General features: G+C 64.2%; 1 protein-coding gene across 9 annotated transcripts in view; it reads right to left on the minus strand.

The window, feature by feature from the left end:
• Positions 1-557: 557 nt before the first annotated feature.
• Positions 558-20,053, minus strand: part of AGRN (agrin) — a 34,329-nt gene continuing 14,833 nt past the window's right edge. For 2 of the 9 annotated variants that reach the window (XM_073903554.1, XM_073903561.1), the window contains 35 exons: positions 19,497-19,544; positions 14,995-15,210; positions 14,700-14,924; positions 14,387-14,611; positions 13,987-14,193; positions 12,739-12,957; positions 12,469-12,663; positions 12,180-12,380; positions 11,948-12,096; positions 11,746-11,851; positions 10,919-11,035; positions 10,674-10,838; positions 10,347-10,490; positions 10,118-10,242; positions 9,938-10,043; positions 9,510-9,857; positions 9,292-9,429; positions 8,767-8,894; positions 8,503-8,617; positions 8,299-8,418; positions 7,816-8,172; positions 7,347-7,539; positions 6,976-7,191; positions 6,308-6,537; positions 6,087-6,221; positions 5,782-5,878; positions 5,508-5,672; positions 5,289-5,400; positions 5,064-5,075; positions 4,718-4,834; positions 4,353-4,545; positions 4,175-4,262; positions 2,817-3,128; positions 2,228-2,331; positions 558-1,859 (listed from right to left, as the gene is read on the minus strand). In XM_073903554.1, coding sequence (XP_073759655.1) covers positions 1,702-1,859; positions 2,228-2,331; positions 2,817-3,128; positions 4,175-4,262; positions 4,353-4,545; positions 4,718-4,834; positions 5,064-5,075; positions 5,289-5,400; positions 5,508-5,672; positions 5,782-5,878; positions 6,087-6,221; positions 6,308-6,537; positions 6,976-7,191; positions 7,347-7,539; positions 7,816-8,172; positions 8,299-8,418; positions 8,503-8,617; positions 8,767-8,894; positions 9,292-9,429; positions 9,510-9,857; positions 9,938-10,043; positions 10,118-10,242; positions 10,347-10,490; positions 10,674-10,838; positions 10,919-11,035; positions 11,746-11,851; positions 11,948-12,096; positions 12,180-12,380; positions 12,469-12,663; positions 12,739-12,957; positions 13,987-14,193; positions 14,387-14,611; positions 14,700-14,924; positions 14,995-15,210; positions 19,497-19,544 — 5,786 coding nt within the window. In that variant the 3' untranslated portion in view covers positions 558-1,701. The remainder of the gene's footprint in view (positions 1,860-2,227; positions 2,332-2,816; positions 3,129-4,174; positions 4,263-4,352; positions 4,546-4,717; positions 4,835-5,063; positions 5,076-5,288; positions 5,401-5,507; positions 5,673-5,781; positions 5,879-6,086; positions 6,222-6,307; positions 6,538-6,975; positions 7,192-7,346; positions 7,540-7,815; positions 8,173-8,298; positions 8,419-8,502; positions 8,618-8,766; positions 8,895-9,291; positions 9,430-9,509; positions 9,858-9,937; positions 10,044-10,117; positions 10,243-10,346; positions 10,491-10,673; positions 10,839-10,918; positions 11,036-11,745; positions 11,852-11,947; positions 12,097-12,179; positions 12,381-12,468; positions 12,664-12,738; positions 12,958-13,986; positions 14,194-14,386; positions 14,612-14,699; positions 14,925-14,994; positions 15,211-19,496; positions 19,545-20,053) is intronic. The other 7 variants (XM_073903556.1, XM_073903559.1, XM_073903557.1 and 4 more) reach the window with 6 other exon arrangements.

Raw genomic sequence — 20,053 nt, forward strand, 5'->3', positions numbered from 1 at the left:
TCTCCCTTCTTCCCCTGCTCCTTCCAGCTCCACGGGGCCAACCCATCTCAGGGCTTCCTGCTTCGGGTCTCCCAGCAGAGTCAACAGTTGCCCTCCTACCTGGGCCAATGAAAAAGGCTGCCTGCCCCACTCACCCTGGCTGCACCCCCAGGCCCTCGTACCCCCCACCTACCCTGCCCTTAGTACAATCTTCCCACTCCCCTCACAGCCCCCCTTCCCACCCTGTGCTCACGTACTGATGTAGAAAACATGTGTGCAAACACACACATGCACATGCACTCATAGGGGGTTGCTGCCTGCAAGACTGGTCACCTCCAAGGCCACCTGGTGTGCTGCCTCCATGGGCCTTACCCCCATGCATAACAGTGTGCACTCTGCAAAAAAGCAGACCTACACCCCAGTGCAAGGCCCTTTTCTCCATCCAGGGCTTCCTAAGGGAGCTTGAAGCCTGTGCTGTATCACAAACTTGAACAAGAAGCCACAGGAAAGGAGCCAGCCAGGTGGGTGGTCCCTGGGCCAGGCAGGGCTCAGGGATGGTGTAGACAGATGCCAGCACCTCTTTTAAAGTGTTCAGACTTTATTTCATGGTGATTGACACAGACACAGACACAGACCGAAGTTAGTAACATGACATATGGGGTTCCCTTCAGCCTTTGGGCTCAATGGCCCATTCCCTGCTGTGGGAGGGTTAGGGCTGCCACCCCCACAGGAGGGCAGGGTGTGTGTGTGGGGGGGCAGGTGGGATGGGGCGTAATATTGCAGTTTTCTCTGCTGCCTCTACACCCACCCCTTGGCCTTGGTCTTGGACAATGACACCCCTCACACCAGAACCAGAGAGAGAGTTTGCTGAATGGTGTGCTCAGCTGCCGGGACAGGAAGGATGATGGCCCTGTCACCCCAGGTATCAACTAAAATCAATGCATAAAGGTTGGTGGTCAGGCCCGGACACCCATCCTCGAGAGGGGGATGCCAGCTACCCAAGCAAGGAGGCAGTGGGCATCAAGCACAGCACACAGCAGCCCTGCTCCCTCTCAGGACTGCTAATGAGAGCTGGGGTATCTGGGGGGGGGGGGCACGGCTATGTCCAGGGTGGCTGGGTAGACAGGCAGGGCTAGCGAAGGGCCAAGGTGTGCTGACCAGGTCTGGACCTGGCCTCTGTCCCCCAGCACTCTGGGACTGGTGGACATGGTTGAAGGGAGGGGTACAGTATAACCCCAGCAGTAACATTGCTGCGAAGTCACAGTATTGGCACGGGAGGCCTGGGAGGGGCCAGTCTGGACTCGAGGCTAGCCCTGGCCTAGAGCACAGGCAGGGAGGAGCAGCAGCTCAAGTGGGAGCCCAGGAAGGCCCCTTAGGGCTTGCATGGAGCAAGGGCCCCCTCAAGCCCCAGCAGCGCCTTCCTGCACGGGTGGACACACGGGGAGGCAGAGCATGAGGGGCCGAGACACAGTGGCCCAAGGCAGAGGGACACATCCTGAGGCTGCCGCTGGAGTCAAGCCCTCCATGCTGCCTGCGTCATCTCCCCCTGCAAGTCCCGTGACACAGAGTTTGTCTCTGCAGCTTGTCTGCTTGGACGGTAGGGAGGCTGGTCCAGCAGTCCCTCTGGCCAACACATAGGCAAGAAAACCATATCAAAAAAGCAATGAGTTTACAAAAATAGAAAATAATGACAGCAGGGTGGGTGGTGGGCTGTGGTGTGTCTCATGGGGTGGCGCAGGGCCGAAGCTCCGGCTTGGTGACAGCATCCTCCAGCAGGTGCAGCGGGCGCTGACCCACCACCACGTCCCGTAGGCAGCCCACAAAGCCTGTGCTGTAGGCCTTGGGCAGGGCCTGGCCCATGGGCAGCTTCTCCAGGCCACCTGCAGGAAGACAGAAGGCCACCCGGTTGTGACTCAGGGATGGGCAATCTGGGGCACTAGCCAGCAGAGAGACCCACAGGTACTTGAAAGACCAAGTGAGTTACCCGAGGCCTGTCAGTGCCCTGTGGGGAGGGGGAGACCACCTGACCAGGAGACATGCTCCGGCCTCCTGGCCCCATAGGCACCCAGGGAAGAGCAGGGCCTAAGACAGGAGGGGACAGGGCCCTACCCTGGCCAGTTGGTCTGCTGTCCTGGACGGGGTGACTCAGGTGGCATTCCCAGTTTGCAGCCCCAGGGGATAGGGTCTGTCCCTCAGAGATTCTGAGACCCTTGGGTACTCCTCCCCTGGCCTTCCCCCAAACACTCACCCAGCCATAGGGCTCCGTCTGTGTCTAGCTGTGTGGCACCCAGCGGGGAAGAGCCAGTCACAGGGGCCTCGTTGCCCACCTGAAGGGAACCTTCCCTCTGTTCCCTGGGGGTGGGGTGGGGTGAAGCCATCATCAGGTGGCTCCAGAGGCACTCCTGCCACCCCCAGATCCTGAGCCCCACATCCCTCCCAGAAGTCCCATCCTGGAGCCCACCACCATCATGCCTGGGGGCCAGAATGAGGTGGCACTGATCCCCAGGAGAGCACCCAGTGGCTAGGGCAGGGGGAACTCATGTGGGTTAAACTTTGCTGCAGGGGATGACCAGGCTCAGACCCCATGGGCAGGTCTCCAAACAGTGTGCGGGCAGAGCAAGGCCTCCCTTTTCAGATCAGGAAGTCCCTGGCCGTAACCGCTTCTCCTTTGTCCTCTGGCCCCTCCCCCATCACTGGCAGTGGCCTCGAGTCGGGCACCTCGCCCTGCCCCCACCTCAAACCTGGGCCCTAGCTACAAGTGACCGGGCGTGCCCTGGCTGGGCAAGTCCAGGCACCACCCGCCACTATTCTTGGTGTGCCCTGGGCTCCCCGCTGACCTATGTGCCCTGACCCGCAACCAGCGGTTGGTGTTGACTGGCACGGTGGAGTGCAGCACCACAGGCTGGGAGCCCAAGTCGTAGGTCAGCTGCAGGCGCCCATCCACAATGGCCAGTGCGATGTAGTCCGCCCGCTCCGTGGCCTTGCCGCTCCACAGCACCAGCCCCTGTGTGGACTCCGTGCGCAGACTCAGCTCAAAGTGGTTGTCCTGCAGGGCCTTCTCACTGCGGGGTAGAGAGCCGGTCAGGGCCTCCAGGAGGGCAGCCAGGGACGGCGTGCGGGAGGCGGGAGGGCAAGGGCCATGGCGGCAGCTGTGATGAGACCCGGGGAGACTGGATGGGCCGGTGGGTGGACACCCGCATGGGACAGACAGGCCGAGAGATGGATGGTAGGAGGTGGGACCGGACAGGCGGACACACAGCAGACGAATGAGGCAGACAGACAGCGGGGGTTGGGTGCCACTGCTCACCTGGGAAGGGCCCCGGAATCCGGAGCCTCAGGACTTAGAAGCCGGAAGAGAGGGGAAGCAGGTGAGCAGGGGACAGACAGGCTGTAGTGCAGGGTCAGAGGGTGGGGTACCCAGCAGCCCTTCCCCATGTCCCCTCCCCAGCAATGGAGAGTGAGAGCAAGCACCCGGGAGAGGAGACACAGCGCCCCGGCGCGGAGCCGGGGCAACGACCTGTGTGTACACACAGGGCTGGTGGGCATGACCCAGGCCAAGTGCAGAGACCAAGAGGCGAAGCTGAGGGCTCACCTGCCTGGGAGAGGCCCCTGGGTGTCTGAGCACACGTGTGCACGTGAGGTGCACGCACACAGCGCATGTGCATCACACTCAGACACGCATGCACTCTAATGCACGCCTGCACACACACACGCTATGCTGGTGCTTTGTGTCGAGGCAGGGGCTCCGGGGGGCGTGGGGTGACGGCTCCCCGCTTCCAAGCCAGGGAACTAAGCCTTACACGGCACAGACACCCCCCAACCCCATTCTCCTCCACCGGGGTGGAGGGTTCCGCCCTCCGTGGGGGTGGGGGTGAGGCTCGGGACGTGCTGCTGTGGATGAGAAGCTGAGAATGGCGGAGAGTGAAGGTGGCGGTGGGGGCCGAGGTGCTACTTACGCTGGGATCTCATTGCTCAGTTCGCTTGGAAACAAAGAGACAGGTGGTGGGTGAGAAGGAAGGAGGGTGGAGGAAGCTGGTGGGCGGGGGCCGAGCTGGGCGGACACTGGGCCTTCCCCTCCCGGCCACAAAGCAGAAGGCGGGCGTGGAGGGTCCGGCGTCTCACCCTGCACAGCACGCAGATAGGGCCAGACAGGCGGAGGGGGCGGGGGGCGCCCAGCTCCCAGGTGGCATGTTACCTCTCCGTCACAGCATTGAGGTATTCGATGTAGGTTTGTCCGTCAAAGGCCAGGGCGTCCACGTCCCCTGCCGACTTCTCAATCAGCCCTGAGAGATAGTCGGGGTGAGGGCGGCCTCGGCTGGGGCTCCACCCCAGCCAGCCTCAGCCAGGTGCTGGGCACCGCTCACCGTCCTTACCCTTCTCGCAGTGAAGCCCCGAGAAGCCCCCGGGACACAGGCACTCGTAGGAGGCCTCCCGAGGGAGGCAGGAGGCCCCATTGAGGCACGGGTGGCCTGAGGCCTGGGTACAAGGGTGGTGGGCAAAAGACGAGACATCCACGGACCGAACCACGTGCTCCTGGGTCAGCAGCTGCTGGCCTTTCAAGGAGACCTGGGGGCATGAGAGGTAGAGAACCTTTGTCTGGCCTGCCGTCCTCCCTGCCACAGTAACCCCCACTCCAGGACAGAGGCCCCTCTGGGGTGGGCCCTCCCTCGAGGCTCTACCACCCCTGACACTGCAGAGAGCCCCTGGCTGGGATGGGCCCCACCCCCACCCCAGGTACCTGCTGGATGACGCCGTCGAAGCCGGAGGACACTGCGGCTGCCCGGGCCAGCTTGCTGAAGTCAGGGGCCCCTCCCACATAGAGCGGCTCCTTCAGGTTGAGGACAGTGTGTGGCACCTGGGGGGAGAGGCCGGGTGAGGGGGCTGTGGAGCCTGCCCCCCGGTCAGAGACAAGGACACTGGGCCCCAGATCAGCGGCCCCACGGGCCGGCAGGGACCCACCCCCTCGCCCACCAGCCTATCTAGGAGGCAGAGTTAATCACACAGACGTGGCCGAGGTGGAGACTTAGTGGGGGCAGGAGCTACTCTAGAAGATGCACGAGTGGGACGAGAGCAGAGACCAGTACCTTGCGGGATTTCTGACGTCCGAAGAGCAGGGTGGGGGTTGCAGAGCAAGGGCCAGAGAGCAGTGGGGGCAGAGAGAAGACACACAGACAGAGGGCACAGGACAGGTGGGGGAGAACACTTCAGTGAGAGCCGGCCGTGGGGGGGCTGCCGCGCCCCCCGGGGGAGACGGAGGAGGAAGGAGGCAGGGGAGCCGGTGCGAGGCCCTCGGCCCCGGGGACACTCACCGGGGACTCCCCCAGCACGCGCGGCCCGTCACTGACCCGCATGGCGCCCTTGCGGCCATTGCGCTCCAGGAAGACCCTGGTCCAGGTGTCCAGGGCCACGGGCTCCTTGCTCCTGGGGAGCAGGGGGTACCGTGAGCAGGCTCTGGGCCCACCCCAGAGCCTGAGTGACACAGCCGAGTGCCCCCAGCCCCACCCCCATGCCCACGGGTGAGGGTGCACCTGATGACCGCCGCCCCCTTGCCCAGGTCATAGCGGAACTCCAGGAAGCGGTCTCGCAAGGCGAGGGACACGAAGTCCCCCTTGCCGTCTGTCTTCTGCCCATTGTAGAAGAGCAAGCCGCTGGGGCCACGCGCCAAGAACACCACCTCCAGTACCATCTTCTCCCTGGGGGTCCGGTGGGGTCAGGTGGGACCTCTCACCGGCCCCTCACCCCACAGGCTGGACAGGGGTTGGGGGGATGCTTCCGCTCACCCCCCCCTTCCGCCCTACTGACCCCAGGTCCCGCTCAAAGGTATGCAAGCCTTTCAGCTCCAGGTAGGAGAAGCCGCTGAAGTCAGCCAGGAAGGGCTGGGCATAATCCCGCTCAGAGACTGTGGAGGGTAAGAAAGCAGTCACACGGAGGGGCCGGGCCCTGACCCCTGGGGTTCCCTGTAACTCCACTGACCTGCCAGCCCCAGGCCGAACTCAAGCCCTAACCTCAACCCCGACCCTAACCCCAATCAGAACCCACACCCTAACGCTTAACCCTGACTTCCTCATCCCCACCCTCCGCCTGTACTGACAGCCCAATGCCCCCACCTGTCTGGCAGATGGTGCCCGCCCGTCCCTGGGGGCATTCGCACTTGGCCTCTCCCTCAGGCAACACGCGGCAGGGGGCTGCCCCATGGCAGGGGTTGGGCTCACAGGGGTTCTTGTCATCACTACACGTTGGACCTGGAAGGAGACACGATGGGGTCCCATGCCCACAGACACACAGGCAGGCCCCCAACCCCCACACCCAGCCCAGGCTCCACCCTCACCAAAGCGGCCGGGTGGGCACTGACAGTGGAACATGCCAGCCTCCAGGGCCTGGCATGGGGCCCCGCCGAGGCAGGGGTTGGGCAGGCAGGGGTGGTCCCCGCACTCGCCCACACCAGAGCTTCGGGTTACAGCCCCCTGCCAGCTGCTGAGCTCCAACCGCTGATTATTGACGTCCAGCAGGCGGATGCAGCCCCTGAGGCCAACACGGATGGAGGTCCTTTCGAGCACCCTGCCACCAGGAGGAGGGTCAGACACCGGAGGCCAGAAACCACAGGCCCCCTCTCACAGCCAGCTCTAACACTGCACGCCCCCAACCAGCCAGGATCAGGGCTGCTCCCCGCTTTTGGTGCTCCCAGGATGGCCAGTCCCACATACAGGACAGAACCAAGAAGTGGGCTGAGGGTCAAGGCTCAGGACTGAAGGTCAGGGCCAGCCCAGCCCCTCCTTGGGGGTCACACGGCAGCCTGGGGCTGAGGGATGCCACCCAGGAGACAGAATCAGGATTGGGATCGAATCAGGGTCAGTGCCATCATCCACACTCATCCTTGCACCCACTCTGCTATTCACAAGTCGCTGGGGCCTCCTGGATGCCGCCCACAAGAGTCAGGGGTCAGGACCAAGGTCAGGGGCCCAGGGTCTGGGGTGCCCCACCCTCCTTGGTGCTCACACAGCAGCCTGGTCCGCCGGGACGCCGCCCACAAAGAGGTCTGTGTCCAGGTTGAGACCATCAGTCCCACTGGGGCTGTGGCCCAGAACAGGGGTCTCCCCATCCACTGAGAGCGAACCCCGGCGCCAGTGCCTAGACAGCTCCAAGCGGTACCAGCGGCCGGGCTCTACAGGCACCGAGCTGGTCAGTACTGCAGGCCCTGAGCCGGTGTCAAACCTGGGGGATGGGAGCAGGCACTCAGGACAGCCGGACGGGCCCAGGACCACCGCCCAACCTCAGCCTCCCGCCCTCACTTCTCACCGGCCTTGGCTCCGTTCCTGACCGCCCCCACCCCTACAGCCCCCTCCGCCTGGCCTGCCCTGGCCACTCACCGGAGCTGCACACGGCCCCCCAGCAGAGTCAGTGCCAGGAAGTCCTTGCCCTGGGCGTTGCCATTATAGAGCAGGAGTCCCTGGGGCTCTAGCGCCCGAAACTCCAGTGCCAGGCGCAGTGTATGGTAGGCACGGAGGGTGGGGAAGGCCAGGAAGGAGTGGCCCCCGAAGGCTGGCACAGAGGGATGCAGTGCTACAGGGAGACAGGGAGGGAACCGCTGGAGGGGCGCAGAGGAGCCCGGCCCCGCTCGGGGTTCTCCTCTAGCCTGAAAGCCCCAGCCCTGAATCCCCAAGCTGGCCCTGGCCCCAGCTCTGGGGCAGGGAATCCAACCTGCCCCTCACCCCAACCTGGGCCCCCTCTGCCTGGTCCCCAGCTCTCCACCGTGGCTTGGCCTGGCCTGGCCCCAACCCTAGCCCACCGCCCCCCCCATCTGCTTCCCCGCCTCTCTCTGGCATGGATGACCTTTACCCTTCTCGCAGACAGCACCCCTCCTGCCCACTGGGCAGCTGCAGGTGAAGCCTCCAGCTGAGTCCTGGTCCTGGCAGGTTCCCCCGTGGAGGCAGGGCTGGGAGTCACAGGGCTTTGGTGGCTGCTGGGGGCCTGAGGGCAAGGGCCGGCGTCCAGGCACGCGACGGGGGGCAGTGGTGGGGGGCTGGCGTGTGGTGGGCAGGGCCGTGGTCCTGCCAACAGGCCGGCTTGTGTGACTGGGGTAGAGGGCCCGCTGGGTCACAGCAGAAGGCACGTGGGCCACCGTGGTGGCTCTGGCCGTGGCTGCGGCAGGTGTGGCTCCTGTGGTGGCTCCCATGAAGAATGCGGGAAACCAGTCTGAGGGCAGAGGGACAGTCAGGACCCACAGAAAGCAGAGCACAGGGAGGGCCAGCCGGGGCAAGGGTGCTGTGGGTAGCAGGGGAGGGGACAGGCAAGCAGCACTTGGCCAGACTGTGCACTCACCAAAGTCCATAAAGCGTATGTGCTCCTGCAGGGGCCGCCGTACCCCCAGGGACCGGCGCCGGGATGCCTGTATCTGCCGGAGCAGGGCCTGGCCCACATCAGACGCCCTAAAGGTTGTGGCTGAGAAGGAAGGGACATGGAGCATGGGGGAGCCCCGCACAGACGCCTACTGCCTCCTGGGAGGGCCTGGGGTAGGGGACTCACCAGGGTCGAAGTGCACGTCCACAATGGCTCGGACTGAGCTGCCAGGCCCCAAGTCCCGCAGGCGGACACTTCGGAAGTCCTTCTTAACATCCGAGTTCCGGAAGAGGTCATCCAGCTGTGGGTGGGCAGTGGGTGAGGGCTCTGGGGAGCTGCCCAGGCCAGGCTGTCAGGCCCTCCCTCTCCAGTGCCTCTCTGGGTCTGTCCTGGGAGGGAAGCTAGTGGCTGAGCAGGGCCGCACCCCTGCCCTGTGGGCCCTGCACGTACTGTGCTCTCGATGCTCCTAGCGGTCTCCCCAAAAAGCTCTGACTTGGGGTCGGCCATCTCCGGTGTGTAGAACAGCTCTTGCCCCTCGACCCCCTCGAGCTCCAGTACACCCTGGAATGCCTTGGTGGCTGTGGGGGAGGGGGCAGTGAGGCCCTGCCTGGCACCTGCCACAGGCACAGGCCCCAGCAGCAAGCCACACGGGGTGCAGGGCAGGTTAGTCAGATGGTCATGAGGTTAGTGGGGTCTCGGGGCAGGGCTGGTATCAGTTACCAAACATCTTGGAGCAGAGCTCCAGGCCGGCTTGCAACAGGAAAGACAAGTTAGCCGCAGGGTCCTGGGCACCCACACGTGTGCACGCCCATGCTGAATGCCCAAGACCACGCACGTGTGCGTGCCAAATCAGAAAACCGTAAGCCCTGAGCGCCCACCTGCCAGGCAGGCCTCCTGCCTAGGAGGGGAGACAGCGTTCCTGGCGTGTCCAGGCCACGGTTCACGTGCCACCCCAGCCACCGGCTACGCACTCACCAGGACAGTTGGAACCCTGTGTGTCCAGCGAGGGCGTCTTGCCGTCCGAGCAGCAGCCCAAAGGCGCATTGTAGCAAGAAGCCCTCTCCACGGGTGGCCCAGGGGTCGCAGCACTGCCACCTCCGGGGGGCTCGAGTCCTGGGGAGGTGCAGTCTAAGCCTGGCCCCAGAGGTAACCTTCCTGGGCCCCATCCCCCACATCCCTGAGCCCACGCTCACCCCCTGAGCCAGTCCCACTGGCCTCCAGGTCACCGCTCAGTCCCTCATCACCGCTCCCGTCAGCACTGCCAGATTCGCCAAAGGCCGACGTGGCGAGGCTGGCCGTGGTAGCGGCCGTGGGGGGCATGGTCAGCACGGGCCCCGGGGTTGTCCTGGGGATGCCGGCAGTGGTCCACGGCCCCGGTGAGGGTCGAGGCGTGGGCTGGCTGGGAGGGGTACTGCTGGGAGCCCGGGGCAGGGCGCTGGGGGAGGGTGGCAGCGCCTTGCTCATGCTGAGCCCTGATGTGGCCACGGGTCCAGATGTTGGGGGGGCACCAGGACCAGCAGCCTCTGCGGGAGGAACAGAGTCTGAGCGGAGGGCCAGGTCAGGCAGTCAGCCCAGAGTCAGGCCCTCTCCGTCAGCTCTCCGGCGGTGGGTGGGGCCTCACCCCGGCACGGGCCAAGGCTCTGGATGGAGATGTCCAAGCCCTGGCGGCAGGCGATGGTCCTCAGCTGGCACTCGTTGCCGTAGGTCACTCCGTCCGACCCACAGACCTGGGCACAGGGCAAGGTTGCTGGGGGGGGGGCCCCTCCCCACCCCACTACCCTCCACATGCCCCAGCCCTCACCTTGGTAGCATTGGCCTCCGGACAGGTGGATGTTGGGCACACGCAGTGTGCGGAGCCAGCCTCCTCCACGCAGGATGCCCCAAACTCACAGCGCATCTCAGCACACGTCTCAGGCACCAAGGATTCTGGGGCACACACGGAAGACCCTGCTGGCTCCGGAGGCCTCACTCCTATGACGGCCCCACCCCTGGCATGGGGAGCCAAGGTCAGCGCCAGGCTTGGCTCTCACCTGTTTCACAGCCTCCGGGGCCCAGGGCGTGGCCTTCTGGACACTGCCCGCACTTGGGCCCGGCCACCCCGGGCTTACATGAGCACAGCCCAGTCATCTGCTCACAGTCGTCCCGCACCGCGCCCCGGGGGTCACAGCTGCAGGCTGGGAGGCAGGGGGAAGAACCTGAGCTCTGCGCCTGGCTTCCCCACGGGCTCCAGGGCCCGGCCCAGTTCCTGCCTGGTGTAGGTCAGGCCAGGGTCTGAGCAGGTGAGACAAGGGGCGCAGTGACAAGATGGACAGGTGAGTGTGCTTGGCTGGGGACTGACCATGGCCCCTGTCACTCACGGGTGCAGCCGCTCCGGCCATCAGTGACAATGCCACGGAAGTTCCAGAAGCCAGGCTCACAGCGGTCACACTTGAGGCCCCCGACACCTGGGCGGCAGGAGCACTGACCCGTGGCTGGGTCACAGGTTCCACTGTAGGAGCCGTGTGGGTTGCAATGGCAGGAGCCTGCAAGGCCAGGCAGGATAGGGTCACTGCAGCCACACGGCCCCACGGGGCTGGGGCTGGGGCTGGGCCTGAGTACTCACTGGGGCAGCCGGCCAGGCCCACACCCCGGGCCGCAGTGATGTTGTCCTGGCAGCAGCCGTAGGGGGTCTGGGTGCAGTGCGGGGGGGCTGCAGGTGGCAGCGGGGCCAAGGTGGGGCCTGCAGGGAGGGGCGACACGCAGTGCCACATGTCCACCTTGGGCCTGGCCACTCCACCACAACCTCCCCTGGCTGTCGGGACCTGGTACCTGGAGCTTGGGTCACAGGTGAGGACCCCACACCACTTACAAAAACACATCTGTTCACGTAGTACTGAAAACGTGCAGAACACCCAAAGATCGTGAACACGCTGCCACGTACATACACGAACAACCAGAACCCAGTGTGCTTGGTTAGTATGTTTTTACAAGCTGGCACACACATATACAAAACACACGTAGACACATTTACCCGCGTTCCTCCCAAACCGCACACGTCAAACACACCCACAGATACACGTGTGCGTGCACGCATAAGTCCACATACCCACACGAGCACCCGTGCACACATGGAAGTAGAGTAAATGTGGCGTATCTACTGGACCACCACCCGGCTCCCCCCAGAAGAAAGACCGTCCAGAGGGTAGGCCTCGCTAGTGCACGAAGCCGGGTCCGGGGCACCACAGGCTGGTGCGTCGTGCACCCCTGCTGCTTGGAGGCACTCGTACCCACAGGCTGCAACCGCATGGACATGCACCGCACTCCTTGAACCCCACGTGCTCCATGCCCCCCACGGCACACACAAACCCCCGTGAAGAAGAGACGTGCACACACAGGCTGCACACCTGTGCACACAGGCACACAACGGCAGCCGTGCACAGGCCCACTCACCACGGCAGGCTCCCTGAGCTGTGACGTACAGTTCTCGCCGCGACTCACACCTGGCCTTCTTCAGCTCACACTCGGTGCCATAGGTGACCCCATCCGAGCCACACACCTGGAGGGGCGGTGTCAGTGTGGGTGGCCACAGCCACTTCCTTGCCGCCGGCCCAGAGCCGGAGGGAGGCGGGGGGGGGGCGGGCGGGGGGCTCACCGGGCTCCGCAGGACGCCATGGCAGCTGAAGTCACAGACGCATGGCCCATCCTCCGAGTCCTCGTCCCAGACACCGTCGCGCTGCCGGCACAGCTCCTGCTCACACTCACCGTCCTCTCCAGAGCCGGAGCCCCCAGAGCCGCACTCAGCTGAGGGGAGGGGGCTGGGTCACTTGCGGGGTCCTGTGTGAGGCTGGCGCGCAGCAGCCCAGGCCGGCCGGCCCCAAGCCTACCCTGCTCACAGGGCCCCGCCCGGGCTTCCTGGATGTGTGTCTGCCGCCGGCAGGCTGCCTCCCGGAGGTGACATGCACTGTCGTAGGTGACACCGTCGCTGCCGCACACGGGGCCGGGTGGGGGCTGCTCACACCGGGGACACACACAACGCCCAGCCGAGCACACTGCCCCGAAGGCGCACACCGCGTCTCCGCAGGCCTCTGGAGGGCGGAGCGAGGCAGGGGTCAGGGCAGCCCCAGCCGAGGGAGGCGCAGGACCCCACCTGCCCCGCCCCACAGCCCCACTCACGGCAGTGCCCGGCTGAGACCACGTGCAGGCTGATCTGCTGTGTGCAGGCGTGGACATGCAGCTCACACTCGCTGGCATACGTGTGCCCGTCAGAACCACACACGGGCTGAGCCGAGGCCACGCACTCGGAGGGGCACACGCAGCGCCCACTCTCGGCCTCACACAGAGCTCCAAAGCGGCACTGCCCGCAGCGGTCTGCGGAAGAGGCTCCATCAACACGGCAATCAGGACTCGCCACCCCCTAGCAAGACTCACTTGCCCACCACTGACCACAGGGTCCTCTGCGGGCCACCCGGATCTCCCGTCCAAGGGCGCAGGCCGTGGCCTCCAGCTCGCACGCGCTGCCGTACGTGACACCGTCACTACCACACACAGGATCATAGATGCCCGAACACGCCTGCCGGCACACACACTCCGCTTCCCCATTCTTCACAGCACATGACGCCCCAAACGGGCACTGCACCCCGAGGCACGGGGACAGGGGCTGGTCTGGGGAGAACAAGGGCACTCAGTGGGCTCTTCCTGCTTCCCCAGGCTCACGCACAAAGCCCCCAGCTCCACGCAGCAGACCCTCTCCCAGGGTGGGGGCAGTGGAGGGAAAGTGGACGGGGAGAAGAGCCGAATGCTCAGGACACAGCAGAGAAAGGGACAGACACACGACGGACGCAGACAGGGACACAGACCCAAACAGCCTCAGCCCCCTGCCTGAGTGCGGGGAGGGGCTGCCCCCACGACGCAGGAACTTCCTGGCTGCCCACAGTGGGCTGAGGGAGGGCCAGGCTTCTGCAGCCATCCAGGCCACTGGCCACTGGCCACCAGCAGCCCTGGGACACCCGTACGTGTAGGGGGGGCTCTCTCCCCATGGGGGGGGAGGAGTCGTGGCCTGCGGTCACACCCAGGGCCACCAAGGGGAGGAGGTGTCTGTCCACTTGCTCTGAGGACTGCAAGGCCAGGCAGCAGCGAGCCACCCCCCCCCCCCGCTGTGCCGGAGGCAGACCTCGGGCCGTGGGCTCCTGGCGGCAGGCGCGGTACCTCATCCTGCCAGCAGGTCAGGCTGGAAGACACAAGAGGCGGAGCAGAGAGGGAAGGAAGGACAGAGGAGAGAATACAGACGCACAGAGAGCGTGGAAGGACAGACCGACTGACGGACACAGAGTGGGGGGCTGGCAGAGCCACTGCACGCCCCATCCCCGTACTGAGCCTGACTGAGACTTTGCCTCCGTGGGGGCCCTGGCGTCCCCAGAGTGGGGGGCCTGGGGGCCTGGGGGGTGACGGGGCAAGACGGCCTCACGCGGGCACCGGGGAGCCTGCACAAGGACCCCCATCTCTGCCAGGCCCCCCCGGTGCTGCAGGCACCCCCCTAACAGAACCCACTGCCCCAGAGCCTGCGGATGCACAGCAGCCCTGCGGCACCCCCGGGAGCAGTATGAGTCGGGATGGAGATGGTAAGTGATGACAGGCAGCAGGGGCGATGCAGGGCTGGCCCACGGCCAGCACGGGCCCCCCTCCGGTGCTCACCACACGGGCCCTGGTGCTTGGCGGGGATGGCATGCTGCTGCTGACACTCAGCCTGGCGGCGCCAGCAGTCACTGTCATACGTGTGCCCGTCGAGCGCGCACACGGGTCGGTAAGCCCCGTCACAGACGACGCGGTCACAGGAGCAGCGGGCACGGCCTCGGCGGGACAGGCACACGGCACCGAACCTGCACACGTCTGCACACTGGTCTGGGAGGGCGAAGCAAGGAAATCAGACAGCCCGGGGAGCCCCGCCAGCCCCCACCTCGGGGCGTGCAGGGCATCCACGAGCACACGAGGTGGCCGAGTGGGCGCCGGGGAGGAGCGCAGAACAGTGTGGGCACAGGCAGGCCTGGAGCTCACACCGCGTGGCCGGGCTGGGCCTCCCCCAGGAGCCACCCACCTTGAGGCTGGCACCGGCCAGAGCGCACTTTCTGGAGGAGAAGGCCGCGGGCAGCGCCCGTGCGGCCCATTATGCAGTCATTGTCATAGGTGACCCCGTCATCCCCACACACGGGTGCGTGCCGAGGGGGACAGCTCTCAGGCCGCAGGAGCATCTCGGGGCGCCGCGTGCGTGGGTTCACGCGGCAAACACGGCTCAGGTCACCACGGGCACCCTGGCAGGGGTCTGGAAGCCGGAGGGCAGAGGTCAGGCCGCGGGGCCAGGCGGGCACGCACACGCAGAGGCCGTGCTATGCGCAGGGGGCAGGGCTCACCACAAGGGCCATCGAACTTCTTGAAGACGTTCTCCTGGCGGGCGCATGCGTGGCGCAGAAGCTGGCACTCGCTGGGGTAGTCCGCCCCGTCGCTGCCGCACACGGGGCCCTCGGGGGGCCCCTGGCAGGTGGCCGGGCACAGGCACGTGGCTGTGTGCCCGTCTGCTGAGCGCACACAGGTGCTGCCGAAGCTGCACGTCACGTTGGAGCAGGGGTCCCGGGACCCTGGGGGGGCAGACTGGGGTCACGAAGCCGTTCCCCCGCCCTCCGGGTGCCCGCCTGTACCCACACTCACCGCAGGGCCCACGGCTGAGTAGGCGGATGCGGCGCTGCCGGCTACACTGCGCCCGTCGCAGCTCACACTCGCTGCTGTAGGTGGAGGCGTCGGAACCGCACACGGGGGCCACCAGGGCGGGGCAGGCGCTCTTCCTGCACACGCAGGAGGCTCGGCCAGAGCCCTCTGCGCTGGGCTGGCACACGGCGCCGAAGCCACACAGCATTCCTCGGCATGCTGGGGGTGCGCCAGGAGAAGGGAAGGTCAGGGCCTAGCCCGCTCGCCCCCCGGGCCGCGGGTCCCTGTGTCCACACAGCTGCCGAGACCTCGAGAGGCACTCACCGTGTTCGTCCACTAACCCCAGGGACACCTCCACCCGCGCCGCGCACGTCCACACATTCTGTGCTGGGCACTCGCAGGAACATGTGTGTGTCCACAGAGGCCGCGTCCACACGCACCTGCACATGCCGACAGGGCCTGGCCCCTTCCCCTCTCAAACCCCACCGGCCCCAGCACTTTTCCTCACGGCAGAAGCTTCTCAGCTGTGGAGGGGGTCGTCTCCCAGATGTTGCACCAGCACCAGGGAGTCATGAGCCACCTCAGTGGGAGCCCCCCACACAGAGCAAGAAACCAACCCTCAGGCCAACTCTATTGCAGGGAATCTGCCCCACCTTGCTTAGGGGCCCACCCTCTCCTCAGATCAGAATCAAAGTCCCTCATCCGACCCCTGACCTCCCCCCCAGAGCCCTGGCCCTGGCCCCTTCCTGGGAGCTGCTCCAGGGTCCACCACCAGCCCCACCCCCGCCAGACGGGTGGGAGGTCTGTGGATCCAGGTCACATGCTCCACCTCCGGCTCTGGGCCCCTCCTCGGCACCCTAACCCCAGGCCTCCCCCCATGTTCCTCTTCTCTTCCCACATCTTTTCTATGGGGGCCCTGACTCTTGGGCTTTTCTCTGCCTGGCCCCCTCACCTCCTGCATCTCCCCCAGGTCCCTCCGCTGTGGCTTTCTTGATGTGGCCTTCTTGAACGTTCCTGGTCCTCCAGCCCTCCCAGGTCTCCCCAGGTGAAAGCTGATGGGGCATCGCTCTCTGAGGCCCCTCAGGCTCTCACATGCCTCCACCCCCCACCTCTCCTCCGGGGCCCCCACCTCAGTAAATGTCCTCACCTCCCCACACCTCCTCCCCAGTCCTGCTGCCCCACCTCACACTCAAGAGCGACCTCCTCTGGGAGGCTGAGCACAGGGGCTCCACAGACCCGTCATTTTCCTCTTTAAACATTTTAGTTTCTAACTCTGCAGTTAAAAACTGCCGTGTGCCCAGCACATCCCAAGGAAGTGGCTGCTCCTGACCCCCACTGGTGAGGGACCACAGTCCTGCGGAATGGAGAAACGCGGAAGGCTCTCAGACCTTTAAACCCAGAGCTGTCAGGGATAGCCCCTCCTGAAGAGAGGCAGGCTGACCCCTTAGGACCCCCACCAGGACTGCCCACCCACAGGTGTGTGGGCCCATTACAGGCTGCAGCTGTCTACATCTAATACATGTTTAATTGGGTCTAATTATCATTCATAAGTTATGGTGGAGAGGGCGGGGTGGCTCCCCCCATTGCCTCCCAGCAGGCTCAGGAAGTGGGGTGGGAGGGAGAAAGCACCTCCATTCGGGCGAGGGCAGGGCCACAGCAACGGCCCACCTCAGGCTCCTTCAGGTCTGACTGGCCATCCCCACCCCCACCCCACACAGGTTGAGTGAACAGGGGCCTAAGGCAAGGGTGGGGCCAGTTTGGACACCCCGGCCTGAAGTCCCTGCCACCAAGGCTCCTGCCTTCCTCCTCCCGAGCTCCCCTGTGTCCCTGCTCCTGCAGATCCCAGAGCCAGGCTACCGTCAGCTCTGCGTTCACCTGCCCGGTGACCGTGGGCAAGTTATCGCCCCGTCATGCTGCAGTACCTCTTTCTGTGAGTGAGGACGGTGGGACCTGCTTCCCAGGGTTACTGTGGGGCTAAATGGGCCAATATCCGCAGAGGCTTGCAGGGTGCCCAGCATGCAGCTCTGGGTGGAGTGTCAGCTGCTCCAGTAAATGACACAGGAACAAGAACAGTCATTACGTTGGCCTCTCTCTGTCCTGGCTCAAACCAAACTCAAAGCCTGTCCACCATGAGGCCTCTTCGTTCTCTGTCTCCCTCCATCTCCCTCTACTCTCCCCTTAGCACTTTCTTCTCATCTTCCTTGCCCAAGGCTCCTGGGACCCCCAGGCCAAATTCACAGGCACTTGCTGATATCCAGCTGACTCCTCAATTTGGCTTCAACTAGAGCTGCTGACCAAGGTCCCTCCCAGAGTCCTGACCCCATGGCCAAATACTTGGTCTTTCATTACACCTCAGGCTCCTGGGCTCGTGGCAGAGTGTCTGTGCCCTCGGATTCAGGCCACTCTCCTTCTGCTCACCTCTGTCCAGCCAGACCCCTCGGACAAAGACATCTACTCCTGGATGACTAGCATGTTCCTTGCCCACCAAGACCTGCACTCTGCCTCCACAGCCCAGGGTTCTGCTTTGTCCCCCCCAAGACAGTAACTAGGGAAGGACGGTGATGATGACGATAGACAGCTAACCTGTGATAAGCGAGCCTGGAGAACTGGGTCAGGTGTATGGAAGGTGGACTGCAAGGGGAGGGGCTGGGGGCAGGAGACCAGGAGCATCTTGGGGACAGGTTCCTTGGAACTAGCTGTTGGACTGAAGGTGGCTGAGGGCAGAGGAGAGGTCAGGGTGCCTCTGGAGGCCATCAAGCTGAGGCCCCCATGTTGACTCCCAAGTCAGACAGGTGGGTCCAGGTCCAAGCCCTTCCACCTCCTACCACTTTGCAGAGCCTGCACCCCTGTCAGAGTGGCAGTTCCCAAGGGGCAGTCTCCTGGCTCTAAAGTGGGGGAAGATCTTGTGGCTCCCAGGGCAGCTACAGCATTTGGTGACGCGACGTAGGCAAAGCAGAAGCTTGGAGTACATGGTGTTCATCCCCTGTCCAGGCTGAAATGGGTTCCTTGCCCAGAGCCACGCTCAGGCTGTGAGGTCGGGGGAGGGCTGCTCCCGTGCACAGTCTTGTTGCCCGCTTCACAACCGCCTGTCTACATGTGTGCTCTCCGCTCCCCCAGGACTAGAGAATCACCGAGGCTCAAGACGCGTTTCTTGACTGGACGTAAAACATGCACAAGTACGCAGGCACGCACAGGCATGCAAGCACATGCCCAGCATGTGCCAGGCACCACTAGTCCCACACCTGTATCAGCCCTTAAGCATTATGTACACTGCCCCTCATAAATGCAGGGAGAGCACCCATATGCCCACAAGCCACGCGCTCTGCCACACCTGCCCAGCTCTGACTCCTACGGGAGGCCTTCTCCGGCCCCTGCACAGTCTTGCTCCCCGCGTGCCCAGGGGCCCCCTCACAAGGTGCCATGCTGGAGGCAGCGGTGGTTTTTATAGCCACCAGCTGGCGTGGGTATATTTAACTCCCCTCCTGGTCTCAGCTGAGCTGGGGGATGGAATGGATGCCCCAAGCCCTGCCGGTGGCCACAAACACACAGTGTGTATGCCTACGAGGGAGGACGACAGCCATGGATCTGTCCCCCAGTGTGCAGTAGGATCAGAATGTGGGTGTGGGGGCCCACATGTGCAGCTGCAGGGAAGACTGGTATGTATGTAAAGCAAAGGAGATGCTCCAGGCTTTTAGGCTTCAGGAGAGGAGGCTGAGGACAGTCTTTAAATCTAGACAGCCTCAGGCCTCTTGCCCACAGCCTGTGGGAGACTCAGTCTGATCTCCAGCCCCCAGCCCACTATAGGCCCGATCCCATATATGGATAGCCTTCCATAAGTGACTTCTATGAACTTGGGCAGGTACCCACCCAGCAGGGGGCCTAGGTACTGAGCACAAAGTTGGAAGCTCTCACTGTCCTGGCCCAAGGAGAGAACCCCAAGCTGCCCTTTCTTGTGGCACTAACAGCTTCATCCCCTCCCCCATCACATTAGCTTAATTATAGTGGCCCACAGACCAGAAGGTCCCTCAGGGAAGCCAGGCCCCAGCCCACAAAGTGGGTCACGAAGGCCAACCCCAGGCTGTTCGGTCCAGAGACAGGCTCTCCAATTCCTCCTCAGTCATTGGTCCTTCATGACCCCCCACCCCTCGCACATATTGTCTGACGATCTTACAACTTGCAGGCCCCAGGACTTAGTCCCAATTTTTCGGCCAAGAAGGCCAAGGCCCAGAGAAGTTGGAGCCATGCTTGTGTGCAATGGCCCATGGCCAACACAGGGTCAGGCCCAGGCCCAAGGACCCCACATGCCCTCTGCTTGTCCACCACTGTGGACATCCCAGGAAGGACCCAGGCTCTGTCATTCAGCCTCCTCTCTGTTCCAGATACCCCTAATATGCCTGGTGTGCACACCCCAAGAATGGCTCCTGACCCCCAAGAGTGCCACTGCCCCTCCAGGCACAGTCTCCCAAGTCCAGCCTGTCACCACCTGAGGCCCCCACTCAACTCACCATCCGGAGGCGTGGGGGGTGCTGGTGTGAAGTGGGTCCCAGGTTTGTCTGGAAAAAAAAAAACACAACAAATATCTGAGTTAGTCCTCTCTGAGCAGGCCTTTCCATAGTCTGTCCCTTTGCCCAGTCTGGAGGGGCTACCTCTGCCCTCCCACACCTGCCCTCTATACCAGTGCCCAAGCCCATCCCTTCCTTGGCCCCACTCGGAGCCCTGAGGACTGGCCAAACCTGTGGGTAGCCAAAGCAGAGCCCTTGCTTTTCTCTGCCCTTCCAGCTGTATGGTCATGGCCTGACACCTGTCAGGCAGGGCCCTAACAGCAAGGGTGTGGGCAGCCACCTATTCCCTAGATGAGCCCCGCCCCAGGCCCTGCCAAAGCCCCCACTTCCAGTGTAGTCAGCTGCTCCCTTCCTCCCCAGCTCCCAGAGAAAGTTGTCTCTGCAGCTCAGGATGAGGGTCAGCCCCATAGGAGCCCAAGGATAAGCTTTGAGGGGCGGAGGGATCCAGAGAATGGCCCACCCTGTCCCCAGATGCAGGTGGCCCATCCGAGCCACACCTC

Source organism: Callorhinus ursinus, unplaced genomic scaffold (genome assembly GCF_003265705.2).
Source record: "Callorhinus ursinus isolate GAN/ISIS: 27379988/994484 unplaced genomic scaffold, GSC_fseal_2.0 scaffold18, whole genome shotgun sequence".
In the NCBI taxonomy this organism is placed as follows: Eukaryota; Metazoa; Chordata; class Mammalia; order Carnivora; family Otariidae; genus Callorhinus; species Callorhinus ursinus.